This window comes from Tinamus guttatus, unplaced genomic scaffold (assembly GCF_059628265.1).
Source record: "Tinamus guttatus ecotype Peru unplaced genomic scaffold, ASM5962826v1 Tinamus_guttatus_pri_ptg000314l, whole genome shotgun sequence".
Classification (NCBI taxonomy): Eukaryota; Metazoa; Chordata; class Aves; order Tinamiformes; family Tinamidae; genus Tinamus; species Tinamus guttatus.
The window spans coordinates 5,691,364-5,719,058 of record NW_028288848.1 but is presented as its reverse complement, the minus strand read 5'-3'; the positions used below and the strand labels follow the sequence as shown (position 1 = coordinate 5,719,058).

At 44.8% G+C, this 27,695-nt stretch overlaps 1 protein-coding gene across 1 annotated transcript in view; it reads left to right on the top strand.

Annotated features, from left to right (window-relative positions):
* CNNM2 (cyclin and CBS domain divalent metal cation transport mediator 2) overlaps positions 1 to 27,695 on the top strand; it is a 112,168-nt gene that overhangs the window by 67,238 nt on the left and 17,235 nt on the right. Inside the window, exon 2 of the mRNA XM_088528658.1 lies at positions 24,976 to 25,119. Within this exon, the coding sequence (XP_088384784.1) occupies positions 24,976 to 25,119 (144 nt within the window). The remainder of the gene's footprint in view (positions 1 to 24,975; positions 25,120 to 27,695) is intronic.

Genomic DNA, 27,695 nt, shown 5'->3' with positions numbered 1-27,695 from the left:
CCCTAATTTTATTCTATGTTCAGGATCAAAAGTTTAGACAGTGTTGATGCTGCAGGCACAATGCTGATAGCGTGTTTTGTCTTGGTGATTCAAACTGAAGTCCTGATTGTAATTTTGAGGCACTTCCATTAATCTTCACCAAGTACTAATCTCATTTTGATTCTCATTTTCTTCTGCAGTTTCAGTAGAAACCATTCTTACCTGGACTTTGTAAGAATCTGTTGCACAGTCTGACCAGGCACTCTGCAGAAAACTGCTCTTTTCACACACGTGGTGATAGCAGTATGAAGAGCTGGATGTATTCTCAGCTTTTCAGCAGTACTTATGTGTTTGTGATGTTCTAATATTTGACCAGTTTGAGATACCTTGAAGAGACCCTCTCAAGTGCAGAGGGACTTTCTGAAGCTCAGCACTGCTGCCTTGGTCATAATTACTCTGCTTGGGAAGTTGCAGAAAATTCAAACACATATCTAAAGAGAAAGTTTCACCCTTGACTAATCTTGACTAGTAAGAATAGTGAATCAAAAGCAAAAAGGTCTCAGAAGTCATGGGCTGGTGTCATGAAATGCTTATCACATAAATCTGTGCAGCAGAGAGGCAGTGAAATTAAGAAGCAGCTGGTGAAATGCACCATAGATTGAATTTGCTGCTAGTAATTATGAGCCTGTTTGAGCCAAGCACTTTTCTCCTTCATGCTTGCTCTGGGAAGTGCCAAACCAATGAATTACTCTTCATACCAAGAGCAAAGGGTAACTTCTACTACTGTATTTTCTATTCAGTGTTTTTATTGGATGTGAAACAGTCACAGAGAAAGTAACAGAAATACCACACATGACTGAGGAAAAGGAATCTGCAGATTTTATTGCATTCGTGCAGTTGCTGACATCTCAGCCCTGCGCATAAATCTTTGGACGTGCATTGGCTTCTTGGGAGGTTTCACAGTTGCTTCCCATAGGAATTATGTGCCAGACAAGGTCATACTTAAAGGCTGTTCAACTTCATGTCCTGTCTGTGACAACAGCCTGGCCCAAATGTTTCATGGAGCATGGACTTGTACACACTGGGACCCATCTTCTCTCTAGACCCCATCTTGGGGTCTGCAGTAGAAAAGTTTGTACAAAGCCTTGTGTTTTCTTGCGCTTTGATGCCTCTGTCCTCATGCAGAAAGCCTTCTGGAGGAGAAAGCAGCATTCTTGCTGATCATCAGTTCCCCTCTCGTGCCTCAGCGTGAACTGGGAGTTGTTTTAGGCTTGTTTTTTTTCCTGGAGGGGTATTTTGGATGGTAGTAGAGTGCCATCTGTAGGGAACTAGTTAAAGAAGCACAGAAAGACAGACAGAAGTGACTGTGTAAGGTATATGGCAAAGAGTGTGTTGCACTGCTCCCCGGTCAGCCTTTCCACTGCATCTGTGCTTGACTTTTAGAGGTGAAAGAATCACCCTTGTAACTTCCAGCTGCTCTCTTTAGACTCCAAGTGCTGCTCGTGGCCCCAGCTTTCTTACTGTGTCTATGAAAACCTGAGGAAAGACAAAGCAGGTCAGGAGCGCAAGGGTTGACAAATGAGCCTGAAAGTCCTAAATCCTTAGGACTGCACTAACAAACAGATCTGACCAGATGACTTTAGTGAAATGCTGTTGCAGCAAAGATACAACCGTGCTTCTCCAGTGTTGAGTGAACTAGTGAAGAACGTGTCTCCTCTGCGAAACGCCGTGTATGCCCTGGGCATAGACTAGCAAACGTAACGTTCCCCAAGCAGCATTTGGTGCTGTTGGTACTGGCTGTGTTATTGCTTCTATATCTGCGCCTGACCATGGTCTGTCTACTCTGCTTCGATTCATGGTGCTGGTGCACTCTGGAGTGGGCATTTGATGGCAGTTTGTAAGTGTTTGAGGAGAATAATAGCCCATGGAAGAAGGTTTCAACCTCATGCTGCTAGCCCAAATATGGGAGATGCAGGATAAAGAAGAATCTAAGCCGAGATCGTCAGCAATGCAGGAAATAAAAATTAGTTTGCAGCAGATGAGATACTGAGTTTCTCTTTCAAGAAAATCAACCATCTTAACAAGATGACTGACATCAGGCCTTGCCTCTCAAATTTAGGAATCTAGGACAGTTAAGACAGTAGGGCCCGGAAAAGTCTCTGTGTTTGCCCAAACGCCAGTTGCCTGTCTCTTCCAATTTCCCCTCTTTGCATATGAGATTCTGAAAATACACATCTCTCATCACCTATACTTCGTGAGTTTGTCTTTAGCAGGAAATATGCCATTTTTCATGCAGGGCTAAACCCCTGATCTGGGCATGCAAAGTGTTGGTTTATAGGCACACCAGCTTCTGCCTAATGCTGCCTCGAGAGTTACTTGTCCTGTTGTGCTCAGGGTGCCGAGCAGCGCGTTAAATTCCCTTGGCACATTGAGGTAATTTGTTCTAAGGCACTCTTAGAAAGCCTGGGCAATGTCTGCTTTATTAGTAGCCTTTATATTACAGGCAGTTTATGAAAGTAATTTGTGTACAATGTGTGACCTTAAATAGGTCGTAGAGCTGCCCTGGTGCTCTGTGATGAGGACCAAGGCATTCGAGGTGGTGCGGCTGCTGCAAGCTCGCGATCGCTCTGATGAAACAGCCTCATGGTGAAGGTGGAGGTTACACACCCAGACAGATGCCCTCTAAATTCCATGTTTCTTGGCTTTTTAGTGTTTGTGCTCATGAAGGAAATTTTTTCCGTACCTAGACCTACACTGAGCTGGCACATTTTGTCTTTGTGAAATAAGATGTTCTTGTGCCTGAAATTCTTGGGGTGTGGGAGATGGCTTCTGACATTTCTTTGGAGTTCTTAAGGACTTTCCTCTGGAGGCTATGAGATAGTTGGAGGACTCATTTTTTTCCAGACCTCTGCAGGACCATCATCAAAGGTGATGGCCCTGAACTCCCTCATCTTCCCAGGGGAGAAATTTTGTTGCTTCTGTAGCAGTGTTGATCTTTGTGCAAAGTTATGGTCTGAAGGCTGAGTTCATATAGACGTCAGAAAACCTCCTGGAAGGAGAAGCAGAGGCAACTGAGGGTAATCCTCTACTCCGTAAATAAAGGTCACTAAGCATTAGGTGAAGCCCTTTGATGGGAACAGAGGGCTCTTTCTGTTAACAAAATTCTGCTTATGCTTTGAGTGGGTTTCTTCAGGAGGGAGATGAAGACGTAAGCTTTTTCCCAGTAATTTTCCGGTATTTCTCTTGACACTTGAGATTACTCCAAAGTTGCTGCTCTGGCAAGGGTACATGTAACACCTCATTCAAAACTGCATGTTAGTGAAATCCTGGGCAAGCTAGGCAAGACTTGCCGTGGTGTTTTATTTTCTGTCTTAGCTACAAAAAGACTTAGAAATACCAGTATGAAACATCAGGGATTCTGCTTTTTAACGACAGATCTCACAAGGTTGGGTCCAAATCCACAGTTAGATACTTGAGCACACAGGTTCCATCTCACGAAAGCTGCTCTCGAGTTCACTGTGGATTTGCATGGGAAAGTAGGTTTTTTTTTTTTTTTTTTTCCCCTCTACCAAGCCTGACCTACCGATTTTGCTGTTGATGGGACATTTTATAGATTAAGGCTTTTTTGAAGGCAGGGTCAGGAAAGGGTCAGCTGGGGTTTATAATGGAAACTCGACGTGAGCCGTGGCTGCGGAGCGGCTGCTGTTTCCCCGTAATTAGAGCGGAGGAGCGTGGAGTCCCCATGGGTCAGGGAGTGCGCGCTGCCGAGCCGCCGCGGGCCCTGCTCCTGGGACAGGGAATGTCCATCCGTCCGTCCGCACGGGGTGGGCTGCAAAGGGACGGCCCGCGTGGACACCGCGCGGGACAGGCTCCTCTGCCTGGAAGGTCGCCGGCTTCTCCTCGGAGCTCATGCGGCCGCTCGGAGCGGGGTCGGTCTCGCCGCCCGCGGAGACGGAGCAAACAGGTAGGGCCCTGACGCAGGCAGAGCGAGCCTAAACGGCTGTGAATGGAACAAGTTACCAGCAACTTTTTCCGTTTGCAGCTCCGGGTTGAGGTGATTAGCCCAAATGAGCTCCAACTGCTGGAAAATCGCAAGTGCAATGGAAAAGGAGAAGGTCACTGCGTGTTGCAGGGGTTGAACAGCTGGACTTAAAAACTTGCAGCACTTTCTGAATTAATGGGAAAAATGCAGAGATTCATTAGGTCTGATAGCTCTTGAAATTACCTCTAAGTTGCTTATAACTTTTGCTTGTCTCTTTATTTCATGTCTTTATTTTACTGATCTTTAAGTTTGTCTTTAAGTTCATGGCTGATGAAAATTCATCAGAGAAGAGTTAAATCTACCCCCTCAATTAGACATGTTGGGGCCTGATTTCAGTGCTCCTTCTGCCAAAAGTAACAAAGGGCACAGTGCCCCCCTCATCAACACCCTCCTCCCACCAGCTTCATGGCAGATTGCTTCCTTTGGCCCTCTAAAACATCAGGGAAAAAAAAGGCCATGTATGATCTCATAATACATAAAGATTTTCCATTCATTCTTTGCTTAAGGGTGGCTTCTTCAAAATACGCAAATTACAAGTTTTGACATTGAAAATTTTGTCTGGCTCAGAGCATCAGCACGCAGTGAGGTGAGCAGAGGGAATCGCATAGGTGGGTGCACAGTGAGGGCCTTCTCTGCCGTAAACTCGAGTGGGTTTCCCTTGGAGGAGGCAAAATCCCAGGTATCAGTTGATGCTGTTCCTTTCTGAGACCGAGAAGGATTAGGGTAAAGAGGCTTTCCGTAACTGAGCATAATTAGACTAGAGCCCTTCACGGGAGAAAGAGAAAATTGCTGATGAGAAGCTATGAGAGGATTGGTTGGGAAATTGGATTGGGAAAGCACACTCATTCTTGCTTAAAATCTGTAACTCTAATTCCCCCGAAGGGAACGTGTAAGCACTTGTGTTCCTCTCCCGGGCTGTGCGTCTCGCACAGAGTGGGGGCTTTCTCTTGCCTTCTTGGTTGCGCTGGGTGATGCAAGGCTTTGGGAGAAGGGGAGCTAGTTGAAGGAGTCCCTGTGTCCACTCATTTGATCTCCCTTTCTCCCTCGCTTTATGTCCTCTCTCCTCCTTCCCCTTTAATGCAACATGGCTCTTTTTGTCACTTTGGGTGCACTCTTAGCCATGAGCAGTTCCATGGTTGCTCAGGTGAAGCCCTGTTTTAACTTGTCTCCTCCCTCCAACCTCTTCAGCGAGTACTGTTGTTTGCGATGGAGTTTGCACCTCTCCGTGCCTTATTTTTGCCCACAGAAGGGCAAAATGTGACGAGCTGTGCTGAGCCTTTCCAGTGAGGGATTATCAGGAAGGGAAGCTCATCGGCAGCCCCAGTTCTCCAGAAGAGGCCAGGAAAAAAGGCTGGAGCTTCATGTACAATCCTGTTGTAGACCATTGAGCACAGCAGCTCTGTTCAGCAAGCGTTTGGGTTACTGTTGCGAGTAGCCAGTTTTGTCCTCCTCATCCTTCAAGCTGGGTGATAAGAGGGCTTTGTAGGTCCTCTCACAGAACCTACCAAAAAGATGGTCTGGTTTTCAGAGCCATTGCTCATCATTATCCACCTTTGAAAATCGCATTAATTTGCAAGCTTGCCCTCTCTTAATCATTCCTTCGGGATACAAGTGTGTTTCATTGCCTTTCTTCATATCCTTTCAGACATCTCGCTTTTGCTACAGGATTGCAGCAGTTATGCTGAGTCCCGCTTACCTCACTGACTGTTTTCCCTTGGTATTTCTGTATGTGTCTGCATATATCACTCATGTTAAGACTATAAACTCTTTGGAGCAGTGCCCAAAGAGCTGGTAGCCTGTGGTACTGGCAGATGTCTGGTGCTCCCAGATACTAAAATAATATAGGAAATTATTGGTAATGGTTGACTGCATGCCTGCTGCATGTACTCCTTTGGAGGAACAGTATTGCAAAAATAACATCTAATTTTGGTGCACGCAAAGGAAAGTCATTGATTTGAATATGGCTGGTTAAAAGTATTTATAGGTGTGTTGCTATCTCTAAATCCTCACCATTTTTTGATTTAACTATCAGATTCCTTTTTGTTCATTTCCCCCGTACTGCGTTTCCTTACCTATTTGGGTAGTGGGTTTAAGTGATCTTTTTCCCTAGATGATTCAGGATCTAAAACATCTTCTGTTTGGTTTTCCGCACTTGACAAGTATCATTCACTGGGGTGGGGAAAAATACATTGCCACATCTGCTGGCAAAGGAGATGTGGAGCTGGGTGAATGAAGATTCTTTTAAGGAAATAGTTGAATCTTATACTGAGTTAGGTCTGATAATGAAGCTTATCTGTGCACATTTGAGAAGCTGCAGGAGGTCCGGTGACTGCTTTTACTGTGCATTTGCATTGGCTGTTCTGTGACTCCAGGTGAACAAAACCACCAGGACTGACGTGGTTTTACCAGCTAGATGTGTGTGGCCCTGCCTTTCGCCTTGGTACCTGTGCGGGTACAAGCGGGATGGTGAATGAACAGCCACGCAGAGTGCATGTCACACCAGGCTGCCACCTTGTTACCCCTGTGAATCCATATCTGGGCAGGGAATAAGACATCTTCCTTTGAGGACATCCTTACAGCAGCTTAGCTGCAGTACCACTGTCATACTGTCATATTCCCACACTCAGCATCTTTCCCTGTTAGGAAGTTGCAAAGGAAAATGCTGGAAAACTTAAAGTAAGGCATCTTTACGAATCATTTGCGGTAAAAATACCTTGTTCCAGTGGGATTTTCTAACATTTTCTGTTCTGCCTATTTTTAGGGTGGCTGCCAAGTTTTCGCCGCTGCAATGTGGATGGAGAGGATCTGCTCCCTTTGTTCACTTAGTCTCACTACAATCTGAGTTGTTTCATTTGCTAGCTTAGTGATGATAGCTGGGACTTGCATTTCATAGAGCAAATGCTGAATAGCAAGGACTGATTAGAGGATCCAGGTGCCTGCCTTGGTCAGCTTGCGGCATCGTGGCTGTTTATTTCCCTGAGGCTCTTTATTTTCCTGAAGATGCTGGTGCAGGCTGGCTCCCCCTCTCTGAGCAACATCTAGGAGCATCTCAGAGCAGGGTCCAGAGTAGAAGTCTCTGATTTGCCTTTCACTTCAGGCCATTGAGTTCTCTTCCACTTCGCTCTATCCAGAGTTCACAGCCCAAATGTTGTGTTTGGGATGATGTTTGCCAAAGGCACCAGGCATGCTTCTTCCTTCCTGCAGAAACTCTGGCCTTATAAACCTAAAGAGCACGGCAGGCACCAAGCTGCTGTCCTGGTGCCCATGTGCTGGGCCACACTCTTGTCTGAGGGGTCGGGACAGTTGACTGAGGAGCCTCACGTGCTGCATTGGGGCCCTGTCGGTGTCAGCGCTCCGTGTGCTAGTGCCTTTCCCCATAGGAACCACAGGTCACATTCCTTACAGCTCTCACTCTAAAGCAGGGGGCTTTGGTTGCCAAATAAGTCTTCTGAGGCAGAAAAGAATGTTTTGTGGAGGGGATTTACCTGGCAGTGGATTAGGCTACTGCAGGGTCAGCGGCCCTGCCAGTTTTGCAAGAACCTGCGCGCTGCTGCCTGTTTGAGTGTTGTTTCCTCTCGCACCCTTGCGAGCAGCCTCTGCAGGACCCTCTTGCCAGTGCTCACAATTTGCTTGTTTTCTCCCCAGGGGAGCCCTGGGCAGGTGAGTTTAGCTGTGAGGCTGCTCTAGACTGCTCTTGCAGGAGTCCTCTTGCATCCCTCGAATGGGGAGAGAGGGGCTGAAGTTGAATGAGCCCTCAAAGCACATTGCTAATTTGCAAGTTGTCCCAGGATCTCAGCATGACCAAGAGGCAATTAACTGTGACCTTCTGCGGTTCAGAGATCCGGATCCAAATGCGGAGGTTTTTGAGTCGTTCTCCATCTAAAACCCTTGACCACAGTTTCTATTTTTAAGCACATGCTGAAGGCCACGATCTTCTGGAATTCACCAGCTTCCCCTCCCTGCTGCTCTCCTGGGTCCTTCCTGCTTAACAGGGATGTGGCTGGCTCCTCTTCATCTCTGCCGTGGTACATCCAGGGCCATAGCTTGAAGTCCCTTGCTGCCCTTGTGCACTTGTGCTATGTACCTTGGGACAGAAGTGGCTCATTTTTGCTCCCTTGGCTGTGCCTCACCTTTAATTCCTCCCTTCCTTCCACCTTTTTATTTTTAATTTTATTTTTTCCCCCATGTTTCTATTTTTCTTGGGAACAGCCAGTGGTGCAGTTGGTCTCAGCACCTCCTGCGGGTCAGGGTAGAGCTCCAGGCCTTTCTGCAGCTCCTCGCTGAGCTGTGTGAGCGCCCAAACCATCATGTTTTCCCATCGCAGCCAGGCCACCCGCTGGCATCCAGTCCAGTCTCTCCACCAGCCCTGGGGGCTTTAACTCTCCTTGCAAAGTGCAAACTTGATTATTAGACCTTGGATTCAAGGAAAGGTTCTGGGAGCAAAGCACAGATCACAGCCTTGGTCCACTGAGACGTGTGCTTAGCAGCAGGGGTGTGTTTCCTTCAAGTTTCATATTTGGATTAGAAATGCTTTCTTTTGGGGGCCAAATTTCATTCTCAGACACTGTAGTCAGTCCTACTATCAGCTCCGTGAAGCCTGCATGTCTAAAGGAAGTGACTAAAATAGATACATTTGTTTCCAAAACAAAACCCTTTAGTCCAGAGAAAAGATACCTGTCTCTTGGGAAAGATGAGAAGACTCCCATCTCTCCTATTTTTCCAAGCTCAAGGTCTCTTATCCTTTGTCTTTGACTGTTTCTCATCGCTTATCATTTACTAGAAAAACATTCCAGCATGTGTGCAAGCCTAGACCACCAAAAAAGATGAAGAGGAGATGGATGCACTGCTGCTCTTCTATTTATAGGGATAGACACAAACCAAAAATGATATGGGAAAATTCAAATCTTTAAATACTCTGGGAGTGATGGAAAAAGGGCCGCTCTCATTGTTCACAGGGTTCAGGAGACTTTCTCACGAGCAGCTTTGTGGCACCACCGGATGACTCGCGTGCCCGCGGGCATTTCTGGGCACCAAACCCCCTCTTGTTTCTGGAAGGACTGCTCTGCTGCTCAAGGCAAGGAGAGATGGGCCAGCCTGTTGCATGCTGCATAACAGACCCAAAGTTTGTGCCTTCCCAAAGTCTTTCTTCCCGGTACTTTCTCTGTTCATCCTCTGGGGTCACTGATGTCAGCACATCCAATCATTTCACTTGTCTTCATTCTGCTCTTCTTTCTATGTGAGGTTTGAGCTTTCTAGTCACCGTCTTGTGAGCCTTGGAATATTTCAAGATATTCCTGCTCTCTGTGGAGAATATCAGGCTGCTCTAAGGTGGCTTTTCTTCCTGTCAGATCAGTGAAATCACTTTCTCAAGTTACTTTCTTGATATCTGTGCTTTCCTGGTGTTTTTTAGCCTGTTCTAGAAACAGCAGCATCTTCTCTCTGACCTCCCTGCTAATCAGCTTTCACTTGTCCCAGTGTTTGGGAAATATATCTGCTTTCGCTGCCTTTGTCAAAGGAAGTGCTATAATCCTTGGCTGTAGAGCAGTCTTTGTTCTTGGTTAAAGATTTGAACTTTCTTTGTGCTCTAGCTCCTAGTCTCACCTCTGAGGTTGGTTCAGGCCCAAGGATGAGGAGTGGTTTTCCATTTTTATTTTTGAAAGTGTGTTTCATAATGGAGCATAAGAGCAGGATGTGAGGCTAGAAGGTGATGCTACTTTGAAATTCAAGGAGGAATTAAAGGCAGTGGACAGAGAACTGGGAACTGAGGTCTCCTTTACCATTGCAGAGAGGTGCAGGATGAGCAAGGGCTTCTTTTAGGTTTGTGTATCCCATTAAATGTCTTGTCCCTGCAGATCTGGAGCAGTGTTGTCCCCAAACGCACATTGCCATGAGCCCTCTTGCACTCTCCCTTTCCGCATAAAGCCCTTCCAAGCTTTATCTCTAAACAGTTCCCCTCAGATCACCTCTCTTGTGACACCTACAGGAAACAACCATTTCGTAACGGCTACAGGACCTGGCCAACTTGCTGATATTTATATTTACTAGAACAGTAAATCTGCTGAAACGCTGTAGCGCTTGGGGCAGTGGTGCTGAGCCAGGCAGATCCTGCCGCCGTCTCCCCCGTGTTCCCAGCTCCTCCCGTCGTGGAGCTGCCGCCTCTCTTGCTGCCCGTCGGCAGCCCGGGCTGTCCTGGCCCCTCTCATGCCCACGTTGCTGTGGCTGCTGCTGAGCTTCACCTTGCAAGATCAGGCAGATTGGTAGGGAATCCAGTGCGTGACCTTTTGAGCACTGATTTGAGCACTACCACAGCACAAATAACATGAATCTCATTTGCAGTTCCCAGAGTTCTTCCTTTCCTTCTCTTCCCCCTTCCCTCTATTTTGGCTCTGTTGATAACTCTCTAAATGCTACCTTTAGAAAAACCGCTGTTGCCAACCTCTAATTTCAGCTGCAGTTCTTCCTTACGAATACTCCGATGTGGGATTGGGTGTTCGGAGACCATCCGAGGGCTGTGTCCGCTCTCCCTTTCTGCTCAGAGACCCCCGGGGCTCTGTGTGTCGTGATCCCGGTCCCAGGGCAGCCCCCGGCTTGTGGCCTCCTGTGCGGAGGGAGCAAATGACTCTGACAGCAAAAACAACCCACATTATTTTGATGTTTAAATCAGTAGCTGTGCTGACTGTACGGTAGCTGGGTTTACACACACTCTAAACCTCTCTCTGGGAACATTTTTAGCTTGCTCTGACTGGCTGTCTTATAATATTACTATACCATAAATCTATAGGCAGTGCAACAATTTTTGCTGAAGCCTGTTTTGTTACACAGAAAGATTTCTGAGCAGCAAACGGGAGAGGTGCTGTCAGCAGCAGTGCCCACCAGGCTTAAGGAGAGACTGGAGCCACCAGTGCTTCGAGTTGTGTCATTTTACCATATTACTTAGTCTTTGGTCTCCTGTATCTTATGTGAATAGATTGCTTTTGCTAATGTCACTAGTAAGATTATATTTTTTTATAGGGAGCTGTAACAAATTGATTTCAGGCTTTTAAGCTTTGGCTTTGACTCTGGTGAGCAAGGTTGCTCAGTGCTTGGGTGAAGAGTTCCAGAAAACCATGCGGTCAGGTAATTGCCTTAGCTTGCGCCTAAGGACCATTTCTGGTCACTCAGTAAAAGGCAATATAAAAACAAAAAGCTTGTTGTCAGTAGACTTATTTACTATTGAAAGTTCTGCGTTACCACTGAGCATTTTTAGTAGTCTACAAATTGAAAAACATTGAAGACTGTTGTTGCAGTCAATTTGGCAAATCGTTTCCTTTGAGCTGTTGCACTGCATAAATATTTTGCTGTCGTGCCAAGAGCTGTTGTTCTGCCAGACATGTCATCATCTAAATGAATAATAGATGTGAGCTCCTGATCTCTTGTGGTCATAGAAGGCCTGGGGACTCCTATGAGGCTGGGTAGGTTTGGGGCTCGTGGTCCCAGGGTCTAAGCTCAGTCTAATCTTTCTGTCACAGAACGGTGCCCTTCCCTTGGACCCTGAGATGCAAGAATGGGATTGCCATTTTTTTCAGTAGTTTTATTATGTTTCGGAAGAAACCTTGAGGTATTTATTGCCCAAGTCGTTCATTGAAGAGTTATTTTTGATGATGCTAATTGCTGTGAAACTGCTGCAGAAGTACCTGACCTTTTTTGCTACAAACGGTCCTTTTCACAGAAACCAGAATTCTGTACTCATCAAAAATGCATCTAAGCAGAACAATTTGGCTGAATGCTAAAACAGGCTCCTGCAACAGTCATAAGAGTTATAGTATAAATACTGTGATTGGAGACTTATGGCTTACAATAGTGCTTGAATGGATGAAATGAAATGAAATGACATTGAAGACATGTTTGCTTTAAAAAAAAAAAAAAGATATTCTGCACCCATTTTATTAATCTTTTTGGAACAGGGAAGAGAAGAATTATTCTCATTTTGTAATTTTAAAGTACTTTTCTGGTGCTCCCTGGTTGGTTTACTTCCCTCAGCTTAAACAATGAAACGGATCAGACAACTTTACTTTTATCCTCAGATCTAGCGCGAGAATGTTGTGGTTGAGACACCAAACCACAAAGGAGAAATTAAAGAGTAAAAATAGAACGGCTCGACCATATGCAAATAAGTCATATGAATCATTCTTCTGGCCCTAATGTGGTTTCCAAAGTATATTTCTTTTGTGAAAGGGGGGACGGTGTCTGCTCCCCCAGGGGCAGCAGTGGGAATCCACTCCTTGGAGTTGTTTCTTCCAAGCAGTGCTAGATGCTGAGGGTTGTCGCCAAGCGGATGGTCTTTTGTTACCCAGCAAATGAACTTTGGGCCCTAATGAGATCTCCTTGCCTCTCACTTAGGTTTCATTACAGAGTTTTTAGATTATCCGACAAGAAAAGAAAGATGCAAGCGAATGTTTTTCCATTGAGCCTCTCGGACGCATCTCCTAGTCTGTTTATTTTTGTGTGTGTTTCTTGCTGTGTCAGAGAAATTCTGACGGGAATTCGGCATTTCATACAGAGATTATCATAAAACGAAGGGGGTTTTGTCTGCTGCTGCTTTGTCTACTTCACAGAAAAGCTCAGTGGATCTTTTATTTTATTTCTTGAGTGTGCCTTCAATTCCATGTACTAATATTAGTTATACAATGAGGACACATCTATATATAAACACCTAATTTTGTCTGTTTCCATATATACTCATGTTGCTATATATAATCAAAATGCTTTCATAGGAATATTTCAAAAATATTTGTCACATTTTGTCGTGTATTTTATGGTGGGAAACTGTATTCGGAAAAAATGCATTTAGCTCTTGTGGGACAGCAAGGTAAAATAGCTACTTGTGTGAACTGGGTCTTTTTTTAGATGCCGGCGCTACAGAAATAGCTGAGTGATAGCCCTGCCGTGAACTCCGAATGCGTTTCCTTTTTGCCAGGATTTGCTGGCGTGTTTGTGTAACCCTTGTAAGGACAGCGGTGCAGCGTGCGTGGCCGCGCGCTGAACTCGTGCGCGGCCTGGCCGGGCCTCGGCCGCCTCCGCGGCGCTCCCGGGCAGCCCCGCTGCGTCCCGGGGCCGTCGCTCCGTGCGCGGCAGGAGGAGCGCGGCAGGTGATGCGGGTTCCCTCTTCCTCAGGCTGAACCTGAGCCTCGTCTAAGTTGAAATGGACAGCGTTTCTAGTAGATAAAATTTGCACTTTGCCCACAGTAGGGGTTGGTATAAGGATTTGGCGTTGTAGCTTTCTGGAAATTTGTTTTTTTTGTCTTTATTTTGTCGAGAAAATGGGTCCATCTCTTTCCTGTAAGTGGAAATAATATCGTTGTTTTGGAGTCTGGTTTTCTCCAGTCACCTGGGGAGCTGGCAGAGGCTCTTCATGGTTTTGTGGGGAGGGGTATCTTGAGGGATTTGTTTTTATTTTTTAATTCAAGTTTCTCTGGAAAACAAAACTTGTGACTGAGCCATATCTCAGTGGATTCTGTCTCTCCTTCCTTACCTGTCCTCATCCCTCAAAACTTTGAAAGTCATTGAATTGCAATACTCAGAAATGTTATATTTCCATAAGTCTCATGAAAATAGGGGGTCTGAGTACCTGTTTGGTGAGGCAGCATTGCCAGGTGCTAGATTTAATTTAAAAAAAAAAAAAGACAGATTTTGTCTCCAATTCTTTAGCTTTTCCACCTTTCTCTCATGCCCCAGTCCCCTTGAATATTTTGTGAATCACATATAGCAATACACGTCCTTCTGCTTTGGTTAGTATAGCAAATGAATACATTTGTTTATGCTCTAGATTGAAGGGCACGTCCTCAGCGTACAGTAGACTGGATTTCCGCTGGGGTCCGTGTTGATGTTTTTGGATGGGCATACCCAGAATGTTTGGATTTACAAGCGGTCATGGAAAATATCAGTACAACGCGTGTATGTCTGTTGCGTGACCTGCTTGCCCGTGTCTCTTCTAGCAGAAGTTTGGGCTGTTTTACTTCAGTGTTTATTGGGATGTAGAAGAATTCAGCCTAATCCTAGCTAAGAATAAACAAATTCAAGGCAGAAGCCGCCCCATTCCTCCGGGCCGTTTCCATGATGCTGCTGGCGTTGTCCTGGCACTCTTGGTGTGGGCACAGGTTTGTGGACAACCCTTTGGGGCACTTGTGTTTTAATTCCCCCTCACCAAGAAGCAAGAGTGAACGGTAACATGTGGGTTTATCAAAGTGTTCTGAGCTGTGCCAGAGGCTTCAACTGCCATAGCCGTTATAGGGGAGTCCTTACCAGAGCTCTCATCAGAGTCCTGCACGAGGCATTGGGTGGTTGGTCAGCATTTCCCAGCTGAGTCCATGAGATCATGGACCAAGTACGTGGATTATTCAAGTGGACCCTTGTGGGCTCTTCCTCTTCAGTGTTTCTTTGTGAGGAAGTGTGATTAGGTGATGTTAGTAGAAATGTAGGAGAGCTTAACACTGATAAATCAGAGATCCTCCGTGACACCCGTGTTTGCAAACAAGGTGAATGATCTGAAAAATGTCCCTGAATGGAAGAGCATTTTGCTTAGGTCAGAAGCCTTGTCCCCACAGTAGAAACTGTGCCAAGAAGCTTGTTCTGGAGTAAAATTGTCAAAGTAAATGAAATCCCAGAAGTCAGTGATATTAAAGCTAAGTGTTTCGGTCATCTGGGGGCAAATGTGTTCAGATTCATTTTGGATGGGAATAAAATAATGATACAGATTTGCGTGGAATACCACAGATGATGCTGAATTGGCTCCACTACATCTTTGCTGAGCTCATCAGGCAAATCATGAAAGAAATACAGTACTGTCAGAATTCCTGTTGCGGCGCTAACATATCACCCTGCCAGGAAAAAAAAAGAAAAAAGAAAAAAAAATGTCTGGACCATCACTTCACTGTATGGTAAACAACTAACAAAAAGAATTGGAATAATCCTGTTAATACAGGTGTAAGTCCCATGTCATCCACACACAGTGGCTGGAAAGTTGTTAAGCTACCCTGATTTATGTGCCCTCCTTGAAATCATTTTGGCCTGTATTTTAAACTAAAACAATAAGCAGCCATTCCACTAATTGTTTGTACTGTTGTCTTGCTTCCTCAAGTGTTGTGCTTTGTGACTCTGTCACTGCGTTAGGAAAACTGTGATAAACTGCTCTAGCAAAATATTTTGGGAACAGATTCATCTTAAATAAACCAAATAGGTTAATCAAGAAAATAGTGAAATAGACCTTTAATATCATTTTTTGAGAAAATTACTATTGCTTTCTCTGTATTGAAAGAAGGTGGTGTATTATTTTTCATTGAAACTCCCGTGTCTATGAGTAACTGAAAACACCTAGGAAGAAAGCCAGTCCTTCTACATTTGTTGTTCAGTAATGTTAATAATGATTTCAAATATATCGTTACTGTCACTCTTTCAAACAAGGCTCTATGCCTTAATCTTTCCTTTTTCTGGAGCTGACAAATTAGCAGTTGAACTGTAAATCTTAGTTCACTTGTCTCATCAAGATGAAATCTATTTAAATCCTTACTCCCCCCTCCCCCCCGCATAGATTATTGTCTTCGTATTTTGAGTGAAAAATACACTTTACGGGGCCATGTTCAGCACTGGAACCAGGGGCCCTCTTCGTCTCCATGTTTCTTGTAGTGTCAGACAGTTTTGGCATGTTCTTGGGTGGTTTAAATTAATTTTTTTTCCCCTCTTGCCCCTAACTGTTGCTCCATATAAGCTCTCAATACACAGGCATGGGACTAGCAGTGCTCATCTGTCTGCCATCAGCTAAAATTGCACCAAGACAAATTAAAGGTGTTGCTGGTGGGTTCAGAAAGTTGCAAATGCCCCCTCTTGGTGGGATTTCCTGACCCACGGCTGCCTCAATGCTTTGCACTGTACCTGTGGTATATAAATTGGCCAGAAGATACATCCCTGTCCCCCATCGTGTTTGGGACGTACGTGTGTGACATGTGGGCCTTTCTTTGGGCCCTCATGGTAGCTGAGCCAAAACGCGACCCAAAGAAAAAGCCCGTGGAGAAGTGGGTTGCGTTCCTTGCGTCTTCAAATTGCATCTCTTTGGCTCTGTGACTTGACGTCTTCTCTCATGGTGGCTGCCCCAGGCCGCTATGTGAATCAGCAAGTGCCGGTTTACGTTTGGGAGAAATGCGCAGCGTCAGAGCCCGCACGCGCGGTCCCCATTCGGTGCTCGTGCAAAGTCAAGGTCACGGGCAGCGCTTCTGCTCCCGGGCACGGCTGGGAGCTCAGCCCCTGCCCTCGCTGATAAAGTGAGCGCTCAAGTGGCTCTGAGGGTGCATTAATCTTGTCACAAATTTAGAAATAACAGGGTGGCTTTCTGCTGATGACACAATGTAAATGTGAAAAGCCTGGCATTGTGCTAGAAAATCTGGGAGAGCGGTCGAGCAGACGGCTTTTTGAGCTGCAGGGATCGCAAGCTGCACGCCGTGTAACCTTCCCAAAGGAAAAGAGGTCATTAAAGCAGGATATTAATGATCTAAGATGTTGGCAATGCCAGGACTCTTTAATTTATGTCCTAAACAATGAGCTAAACGCAAATTGCGGGAGCTGACGGTGGGAATAGGAGAACAGCTGCAGCCCCCGGCTCCTCTCCCCAGCTGCAGCCCCTCGTTGCTGCTCTTCCCTTCCCGCTGCGACGCCGGCGCTCGGCGCTGCCGCGCTCCTTACGTAAGCGCACTGCCCTCGGCTGCCCTCAGCCCCGGGCCCGCGTCCCCTGCGGCTGCCTGCGCTTTGCCTTTGTGGGATTTAAAATCAGTGGGGCGGATACCAAAGGCGAGGCGCTCCTGAATTAAACCGTGCTCGTTCTCGGAAGCGAGGCAGGTGGGAGAAGGGGAGGGGAAGGGTACCGGGGGTCTGGCTGTGGTAATGCAGAGCAGCGTTGGTGGTGGTGTCGTGGTGGTTTTACCCGAGTACCAAAGTGCTTGGAGCTCATCGCTCTTCTGGGACAGCTTCTCTTTTTGCCCCTCGCAAGCATCACTTGACGTGCCTGCTTTTGGGTGGCAGCAGCAGGGAGAGGTGGCCAGGTGGCGGCAGCCTGGCGGGTCGCGTCTCCCCTGCGTCCTTGTGAGGACTGACCTCGGGGCTCCAGACTCATGTGCTGGACGCAGCTTGTGGCAGCAGCACAGCCCGAGGAGGCGCCGACGGCACCGCTGCAGCCAAAGGAGAGTTCCCCACATGCAGCAACGCAGCGGCCCTGCTGCCCGCGGCCGGCCCTGGCTCCTGCTCCGCTCGCGCGGTGCCCGAGAGGGCCTCGCGTTCCACCTTGAGCCAACTCGAGGTTTTGCGCTCCCTCTGCTGGCTGCTCCTGGCTGGCTGGTGCCTGCGCTTGGTCTCCAAAGGAACACCGGAATCAATGGGGACAATCTTGAACAAACAGGGAAGTAATAAAATTAGCTTGGCTCCTTTTTAGGTTCCTTGAACACTACGAAAAAATTCCCCGTTGGCCACGCTGTGAATGTGCCAGTCAGCAGAGTTGCATTTCTGACATTTCTTTTCAAAAGATCGTTCCTTGCCCTGGGAAGCCGAGGCCCTGGTGAAATCACATCAGCATAGGGTGCCCTTTTCAGTAGCTGTTGAAATTGGTGTTTAAGATTTCTAGTGACCAAGAATGACTCCAATGTTCTGTTTGCTTGCCTAAAATTTTATCTGAATTTTTCCTTCTGCATTAGCCCAAATATTGATAGGTCTCTCTCCAGGCTCAGTATTTTCTCCCCTCAGTGTTGTGCTCTCTTTTTTCAACTTCAGTTTCCAGCACTCCCTTGAACTACTTGATGTGATTTGTTCTTAAACTTCTGGCCAGTTTCTCATCTCTGACTGTCTGCATCCAGATATCACAACCTTCTTACGGGGCACAGAGCCTCAGGAGGGTGGCAGAAACTGCTTTGCTTTTGAGGTGGCTTCTTCTGGAGCCTCGTGAAAGTTTCAAACTCTTTTCCCACTGTAAGATCCAGTGGATACTTTCAATAGGACTTTAGCCTCCAGTTTTAGGAAGCACTTTATATTTGTCTATTTACCAGAGAGATGTCATCTCTTCTGGACAAAACCAACAGCACCCTGGCTAGAAATGTGCGTTTTGTGTCCCTGGAGACCCTGGTGATTGCCAATCCGAATCCCATTTTTGCAAACAGCCCAAATTCCCTGCTGGGTAAGGACTGCATGCCTGGGGAGGGCTGGTGTTCTGTTCATGGCAAAGGTGATCAGTGCTAATTGGCAAGAAGGGTCTGAAACTTTTCTCTGGTCTTTCTTTTTGCTCTTGCTGCCTGCCCCCACCAGGTAATTATTTCCTCTAAATGTTCTCATGTCTCCAGACTCTTCCTTAAGATTTCCACTCTGATAACAGAGCTCCATGTTTAAATGACCTTTTTCCTTACTCTCAAGTTAGTTCTGATTGCCTATTAATTTATTTTACTCGTGGACCCATGGTGACTTCGCAGCTTCTGCTCCAGATTTGATGCCAGGTGCAGTTCAGTTACATTCAAAGCTGCAGCCTGTAGCAGCTTTCTAGAGCTGTGATTGTAGGAACAGCTCAGAGTGCTTCTCAGGAGGCAAAAAATCACCATGTACCCCTTGGTGACACTAATATTTTCACTCACTCATGGGGCTATGGGAGTTTTATATATTAAATGGATATTTGTTATTGGGTCCCCTTCCCAAGCAAGCTTCAAAAAGTTGGGTGTTTTATTGCAGAAGAAAAGCTTGATCTAAGGAACCTACTTTCCATTTAGATTATGTTCACACAGACATTTTGAATTTAAAGATTTTCACTTAAGTAGTTGAACAGTTAAGTAGTCTGGTGTTACAAACCTAAATGCAGTGTTGCTTGCACGTGTGCACCAGTTAGTGAAATGAGGTGATGGGAAAAAAAAAAACAGCCAACATTTCCAAGCATTGGCAATGTTCAAAGTGCAAAAGCAAATGGCACAAATGCAAATTTTGGCTAATAGAAAAGAGAATTAATGTCCTTGAACTGTGCTGCAGAGAAGAAATTTAGTAAAACACTTGTTACTTAGCTATAATTGCTTGCAAGCCAGTGCTATTCTAAAGGGATTTGTTTCTAATGGTTAAATTATACAAAACATTATAAATTTGATAATGTTTTGCATAATGCATTGTCAAACCTGTGAATTTCACTGACAGACCAAATTGTTTGCTCTGTTTTGCTCAGTCGAAACCAAAACAGTCACTTAAGGGTAACCTAGAACATTTTTCAGAGACAGAGATTATTAGTTAGCAAATTCAAGGGCAACTAAACATCTCCTGGGATTTTTCTCCATTTAATAGTAGATATATTAAACAGGTTATAGCTTAACATTCAAGGGCACTCAACAACATCGGCTGGAATTGGATTACAGACTTTAACAAAAATGATCCAGCCTGAACGTAGCTTTACTGCAGAAGGGCTAGCAGGAATCTGCTACTTGCCTACCAAAGGTTTAATTTATGCCTTATTTTTTAATAAAAGTCAACTGATGTCCTTTTGTGAGATGTGATGCTTGCACAGAGCAAACAAACATGGGAGGCTTCCCAGGTACAAAGTTCATAAGCCTGAGGTTTTCGTTGTTTTGCCATGGCATCATCTTACACACACTGCATGCAGGTTGCTGCTCATGGCTCAGAGAGGTAAACCAGAGCTGTACCTGTGTGGCTGGGCCACGTAAAGTCTTTGGCTTTAAACTTATGAGAGCAGTGTTCTAAATGCCTGCTGCATGATCTGGTTAGTGGTGTCATTTTGCTATTATGTTTGGTCACATACAAGGACATATTGTGCCATTCCCAATTGGTAAAATGGAAATTTTGCTTGTGCTTAGGTTCCTAAGCAGAAAAATGGAAAACTGCAAATGAGAAATGCTAATTCTTGCTATTATTTAACTTTTTTCGCTGAGTTTTGGATACCTCCAAAGATGGCAATTCCACATCCTCTCTGGTCCTTTGTCCCAGAATTTGGCCACTCTTGTGGGGAAGAACATTTTCCTCATCTAATAACAGTTTCTGTTTTTGCAACTTGTGTGTATTACCTCTTGTCCCATCAGTGTCTAGCTCCAAGAAGAGTCTGGCTCTGTCTCCTCTCTACCCCACTGGTAGGTAGGTAAAGACAGCGGTAGTGTTGCCCTCTTAGCCCTCTCTTTCCAAGCCTGAAGCAATGCAGCTCTCTCAGCTTTTGCTTGCACACCATGAGCTCCAGCCCTGGCTGTCTCAGTGGCTCTCTGCTTCATCTCCTCTATGGCAGTGTTAAACAGGAGAACCTGAAACTGGACATAGCACTGGCCATAGCAGGCTCACGAAGGGCCTTGCAAGAGGCCGTGGAGGGAAACAGTCCTTTCTCTTGAAGAAGAGCTAGGCTCGGGCGTGTAGTTATTGCAGTATTGTAGTGTGGTGTAGTTATTGGGCAGTTGGGTTTCACTGCTGCAAGATGCCCTGGCACCTCCTGTGCACCACGTCTGCCAGGACCACTGAGTCCTTCTCTGCAGACCCAGCCAGGTGGTGCCCAGCCCGTACCAAACCATGGGGTTATTTTGAAGGTGCACTCAGGTCATTAGTGGAGCCAACACTGCTTAGCATCCTCCTTCTGAGTCCCTCAGAAATGTCACTAATAACTGAACCACTCGCCTCTGGGCTCTCTAGCCTATTGGTCTTGCCTGCTTTTCCCCCTGCACTCCACTCGTGTAATTTATATATTTTGACAGCAGTCTCAGCTTGGCTACAAGGGTACTTGGGGAGTGTGAGGCTCATGACCAGGTATTTACAGTTCTGGTTAGTGCAGCATGTTAATATTTTTAGGTCCCTGCTGCAAATATATAAATGCCTCAGTAAGGATCAAAGGGTCAGGAAAATGTTTCCATCTGTCTTTTTAAGGACCGGTCAAGCTATTGCAAGAGAATCAGTATGTCAGTACTTTTTTTGTGCTTTTTAGTTAGCTTATTAAATTGAAATCAGAAGTTGTGGTACAGAGGAAAATCCAAACTATGCTGTAAGATTCTGAGCAATAAGGATTTGCTTTAACGAACTCCCTAGTCCTTTAGGTGCCTGTGATGGTAGCCGAGAAATTAGCATTTATCCGGTTTGTGCCTTTTGGGATCTGAAGCTGCACACAGGTGAGCTCTGAGGGTCCTCGCGGAGGTTGTTACCAGCTGCTGCTCTAGCTGGGGCCGCTCGGCAGAGCCCCCTGCGTGAGAGCGCTGCCGCGCTCCTGTCCTTGCAATGTTTATTGCACATCATTTGCCTTTATCATCAGATCTCTTAATGCTGCAGAGCTTGCTAAATCTCACTACACTGACACCTAAAATGAGTGATTAAAGAAAGATTAATGTCAGAGATGTACCGTGGTTACAGACTGTTGCAGAAAACCAATGAAGTATAGAAATAATTTATATATATTCCATTCACACTTGCTCTCTTCATTTAATTTGGATTCTGCCCTCTAAGCCCTGGTGGTAATCTAAACAGTCCAGACTTCCTTACCTGCACATTTACCCTCTTCAGATCTTTCTGCAGTATGTGCCCTAGGCCCTTAGCAGCGGCAGATGCCGTTGGAACTTGCCTCTGGATAAAAATGAGTAGCAAATACCAGTGGCCTGGTAAAATCTTTGAATAAAACTGTAGCTAATTTCTATTTAAAATACTTGGAGGAATGGTTATTTTTCTCACAGGCTGCTTTTAAAGTTAGGCACATGCTGTGCTGTGCTCTTTTATGATCTATAAAGAAGGCTTTACGCTCCTGGACTTTCCTTTAGCCATTTCCTCCTTGATTGCTTCCATGCTCGCAGGGGATGTTTTTGCAGTCGCTCGTACAGCAGCTGAAACCAGGCTGGCCCTGAGAGGGCAGCCAGGCAGTGACTGGGTGTTCCTCTCACTTCTGTGAGAGGGACTTTTGCCAAGCCCCTGGATCTTCATGAAAATTAACTGAAAAAGACCCAATAAATGTAATTTTCAGATGGATCAGCTCTCTGCTCTGGCTGGCCATGTGATGTCAGGAGTATTTGGAGGACGGGACTCTGGGAGCACAAGGCAGCCTTGTAGCAGAGCCTGCTTGGATTGGCTTAAAGTCTGCTAAGCCCACAGCCTTGGTTTTCAGTCCAGTGAAGTGATGAATTCATGACAGTCAGGAATAGGAAAACTTTACAATCAAGAGGGAAAGACGGTAGTGTCAGACTTCATATGTATTCGTGGCAGGTAAACACTCTGCAAATGTTATTTTAATAAAAATGATAAATCTGAAAATTGTTGTTATCTATCGAGACGTTCATTGACGATTGACCCTAAGGGAGACAAGTTTCAATGCCACTAAGACATTGGAGATAAGTCAAGACAACAAAAATCAGAGATTATGACAAAAACAGGCAGACTTTTCTACCCTTCTTTTCAACTGCAGAAAGTGCAAAATGTCCCAAACCCACCTTTACTAATTCCTTATCAATTCATATTTAAGACAAATTGCATTAGAACAACAGCAGTCAGTACAAACTTTCTAGAAGCTGGTCTCGCCCCATTAAGTACTTTTTATTAGACTTAGCAGTCCTAGCAGTACTGTTAAGTGCTATTAATTAGAACAGAGTGTTGCAGATGCTAAAATGGGGACAATGTTCAACAGTCCAAAAGTGTGACGATCCTAAAGTCTTGGTCAGGACAGGACCCCAGTGGGACAGTGAATAAAGGGTTTGGTGCATGAGAGTCCCGCACGGGTTCTGTGCTATTGCGACCTTCAGCTCCTTCTTGGACCCTTTTCCATAACTTACAGATGTGCCTGCTGTTCTCTAGGACTCTGTTGCTGATAAAGGGCTTGTCTTTTTGTGCCAAATGTAAAATTACGTAAAGTAGTTCAGCCTTATGGTAGGAAATAGAGAATTGCAGGAAAAGTTGGTTGTTTTGATCAAAGCTGTAACACTGAGTTAATATAATACTGGTGTTGTCTGAGGAGGCCTTTTTTAATTTTACCCATTTGTTTGGATCTGAGTACTCTTAGCACACACTAATGAATGGGCATGGTGATCCTCGGGAACCAGCATCTGAATGAAAATGAGCTACTCTGCTCAGTTACAGAAATAGTTCCTGAGGGAGTTAGGCCTTTTGACTTGAAAGCAAATATACTAATATCAGAGCAAACACCAGGAGTCAGTTACAGTGTTTTGTTTTATCCGTGTGACCTTTTTTGTGCTGCAGTTCGTTCTTGAATATCATTATATTGAATGGATAAAATTGGACTAAGGTATTATAGGGGAACGACGACGGCGCTCATACCTCGCTCCTTTACCAAGTCACCTTTCTTTGGTTTTTAATGCCGTTGAGCAGTAAAAAGAGCTGAAAGTCTTGCAAGGAATTTAAGGAAATAAAAACTGCCACAGTGAGAGGCTTTCATTACAGTGTAGATGTCGAGCCTTTAAAATCACAAATCATCTTTCTAATAATTCACTGTAGAATAAGGTCTCTTCAAGATAAGACTCAGCAGTGCTGTGGAGCTGGTATTTAAAGCATGTCCATCTGCATCTAAACGAGTAGCTCCAAGACAATCAGATTATGCAGCAGTTACTTTGGTGAGAATATCGCCTAAGTGGAATGGAAACTTCATTTTGAGTCTAATATTAGACCCTGCTTTGGAAAATTCCTTTTAAATGATCACAAGCTGGGAATAGCAAAAGAATTTAACTTTCGACAGACAGCATTCACCAAGAATTTGTTTTTAACTGCTTATGTTGGGTCCCTGGGAAAGCAGATGTGAAAATCTTACCAACGTGAATTGACTTGACCTGATGCAATGTTTATATCAGTAGTTGATAAGTTTTTCTCCCTAGTCTAATTTGTTCAGGATATTTTCATTCTTTGAGCATGAGCAAGTCTGGGTTGGAATACTTTGAATGCTTGCTGGTCTAATAATCTGAATCTTAAAACACACAGACGTTATTGCCTATAAAGGGGTTTAAGCAAAGTTGAGCTATTTTGGTTATCTTCCACAGATGGGGACAAGTATCGGTTTTTGAAGCTAATACAGAGGAACATGAGAGAACATTGCTCAGCTCCTAATGTCTCATGAAGCATGTTGAAATCTGCCATATTTATGCTTCAAAATGCTGCTTGCGTTTGGTGAACTCTCTGAACGCAGAGATCCCTGTGTCTCTTTACGAAGAGGTGACTTCCAGTGGCAGCTCTGGAAACTGGCTGCCACGGATGTCAAAGCGGATTCAAAGGGTCATGATATTCTCGTGATTCCTCCAGCGGAAGGGACTTCAGGAGTTATAAAATGCACTGTGAACGATGCGCAGCTTAGGGATCTTTAGAGCCTCTAGTGCATCTCATCATAGCTTTTCTCGGTGCTAAACAGACACTGTCTCTTTGAATATTTTAATTGATTAACTCCTAAGTAAGCCCTCTTCTATACAGAGTGTATCTAAATAAATTATTTGTGCAGCGGGAAGGAGGAGAACAACTCATGGCTTGGACTGACCTCTTCTCCCCTAGCTCTGTCCTGTCCTTGAGCTTCTGAGGCTTGGCCGTTGATGCTGTTATTTCCACATTTGTGAAGAACATGCATGGGAGGCCTCCACAAAGGAGGACTCCAGCCTGACCTTCTCATGCTAATGCATGAGGCGAGAGGAGAAATAAGCATCAACAAAATAGCGTGATGAATCTGATGCTCGGGTGACAGCTTCAGTGGAGAAAGAAATTATGAAGAGAACATCAGTGTTGTTGGCTGTCCTCCTTTAGTGTGTTAGGTGGATTTGTGATCCAGGAATGAGGTTCTCTGATAGAAATCAGAGTAAGATTTTAAGTGCTGTAAAATTTTGCCTCTTCTGTTGTGTGAGGTCTGAAACCAACTTCTGTGTCTTTTGGTTTATACCCAAATGTCCATAATTCTGCTATGATTTCTGGTCTTTTAGGAATATCTAAAATGTCTAAATTGCTTATCTGTCTTCTTGCAGGCAAGTCCCACCTGGCTATAGTACAAAGAGTAAACAATGAAGGAGAAGGAGATCCTTTTTATGAAGTCCTGGGAATTGTCACTTTAGAAGATGTGATTGAAGAGATCATCAAATCCGAAATTTTGGATGAAACAGATCTATACAGTGAGTAGAAATATTTGCATTTTATATTTGAGAGGCGAGATTCCATCCAGCAGCATGTGTGTCTAACAGCTTTGTTTTGAGAGCTGCACAATGCTGATTTAAAATCTAAAGGGTTGAATGACCTGCAAATCCCTCGGACGGTCACAGTAACATCTGTTTTTACAGCATGGGTGCCTCACTCCTTAATGCAATATTGATACAGAAACGGAGCAGCTTTATTTATTTGACTCTGCCATCTAGAAGACTCACATTTGTAGCATTCTGATCTTTTCTGCTAGCAGTTCTCCACCCGTGTTTCATTACAGTGCTCACCACCTCCTGCATTTTCACCGCTTTCTACCTCAAGGGCCTTTAGCATGTGCTGCACTTCAGTCAGCAGTCGGGCAGGTAACCATGCCACCAGGAAGGGGGATGTAATCTGTTTGGAGCTTCTTTCTGTCCCTTACTCAGAGCCTGAGAAAGGAAATGTTTCCTCAAGTTGCAAATCAGTGTCCTAAAGGGCTCCTTGTTTTACCACTCTGTACAGTTCCTTTCCTCCTCAGTGTTAACATACATTGAAGAAGAAGATGTTACAGGTAGAACAACATTACTTGGGGCTTGAGAGATCTGGGCTTTTTTCTTTGCCACTTTTAAGAGTTTCTGAAAATGCCCAAAGTGTTTTTGCTACTGTTCCCATGGGTGCTTCTGGCATGTATATGCTGAACTTTCTTTCCATCGTTCCCCATGCATCCTATCTGTACTTTGCTCTCTTGCAGGCAGATGCTATTTCTTCCTATTATATTTGTGTAGTACGGAGCACAAGGTTGTCCCCAGACTCTGTGATCATACAAATAATCATTTAAAATATCTGTAATACTGTTTAGAAGTTCTTTGCTTTGTTCCTTTTTTCCCTGTGGAAGGGATCTGAATATTTCTGCACAATCTTTTCCATACCAACATGAGAATCTTCTAGCTGCCCTCCAAGCGAAACGAACTCTTTCCACCATGAGGCAGACATACTCCTACCACTTTTCTTAAGATTGCTATTCCCTGGACTACTTTCAGTAGCTGAATCAGTATTTTACTGGTATTTATGTGCACAAAGTTTCATGCAAAGCATACAGTTTTATGCTACACTGTAAACAGTCTAATTACTATCCAGATCACAGAACTCCAGATAGTGTCCATATTTCTTTTTGTTCAGAGTTTCATAAAGGTATTATTAGGCTAATCAGTTATGGCATATTGCTTTTACAGGGTGAATTGACATTTTCTTTTATAATTCAATCAGTGTCTTGTCACTTCTGAGAGATATCCATGTTTCTACAAGTAAAAATAATTGTATAGGCTCTTCACTGCAGTTTTTCTTTGTATACTAAAAGAAACTGCGTGGATGATGCTATAGTTGATGTTGCAGGAAAAAGAGGTTAGACTACTAATAGCTGTTAGAGGGCAAGGAAATGAGAGCTTTATTTTGCTATATGAAGACTTCCTAGATTAACAAAATAGAGCTGATGAACATGGCTTCATTTGAAACCATCCTTCGTGGGAAGGTTTTATTATGGAAAATTCATAGGTCGGAATAGGAGGATAACTTCCTCTGCTTCCTGGATGAGGCAGGAAGTTTTGAGGGGTGGCTTCTACTGCAAACCATTAAGATGATCTTCTGCTCTCCTTATGAAGCATGAGAATTCATCCCACTGTTCAAGTCAAAGGAAACTAGGGAGGTCGGGGAGAGAGGAAAAATGTGTGTAGAAACGGAGTGAATCACAAAAAAATGTGGCATGTTTTATAATTGAGCAACTTGGGACTGTGGAACCGTTTCAAGTTGTTATAGTGGTAGGAACATGCTTTTGCTTTACTGAAAGTAGCTTCTTGTCTGTAATATGTTAAGCTGCCACTTCTGTTGCAGATGTGTGTCAGTGCTAGTAACCACCAGGTACCTGAGTTCTCTGATAATGTCTATTTAAGACCAGGCTAGCTTGCTTACAACATTGCCGAATTGGAATTTGGGGCTGATTTACTCTGTGCTAGATGTTCACTTAAAGACTAATTTTGGCACCAATATTACACTTCTGAAGCTTTAAAAATCTTTTTGCTGCCTTGGTATTGGAGATGTGTCTTTCTGACATTTACATGAAAATCCTTTGAATGCCCATGGTGGAAGCCATGGTGAGTTTGCAGCTTTCACCAGGAGGGGCTTGCTGAAGCTCTGCAGCTGGGTTCCTCAGGGGCTGTGTAGCTGACGTGCACCTAGCATTATTTCAGGCTGCTGTGGTCTGCTATGCCTTATGGCTTGTAGAGGTGTTGGTGAGAAGCTGAGAGCAAGAAAAGTTGGTTAATATCTCTGGCATGGACATCTGGTTGGGCAAGGTACTTCTGAGCACTTTCTGACTGAAGTGCTGAAGTTAAACTGAGTTTAATTGTCCCCTCTTTTCGTGCACGTGGACTGCTGCTGTCGTGCACACACACAGCTGCAGGGAGGTTTCACCCCACATTAATCCTGGCCTTATCTACAACGCTCCCCCTGCGCACATGCTCCATATGTTTCAGGTGAACAGCCTGGTGCTAAGCGCCACTGTTACCTCTTGCTGCCT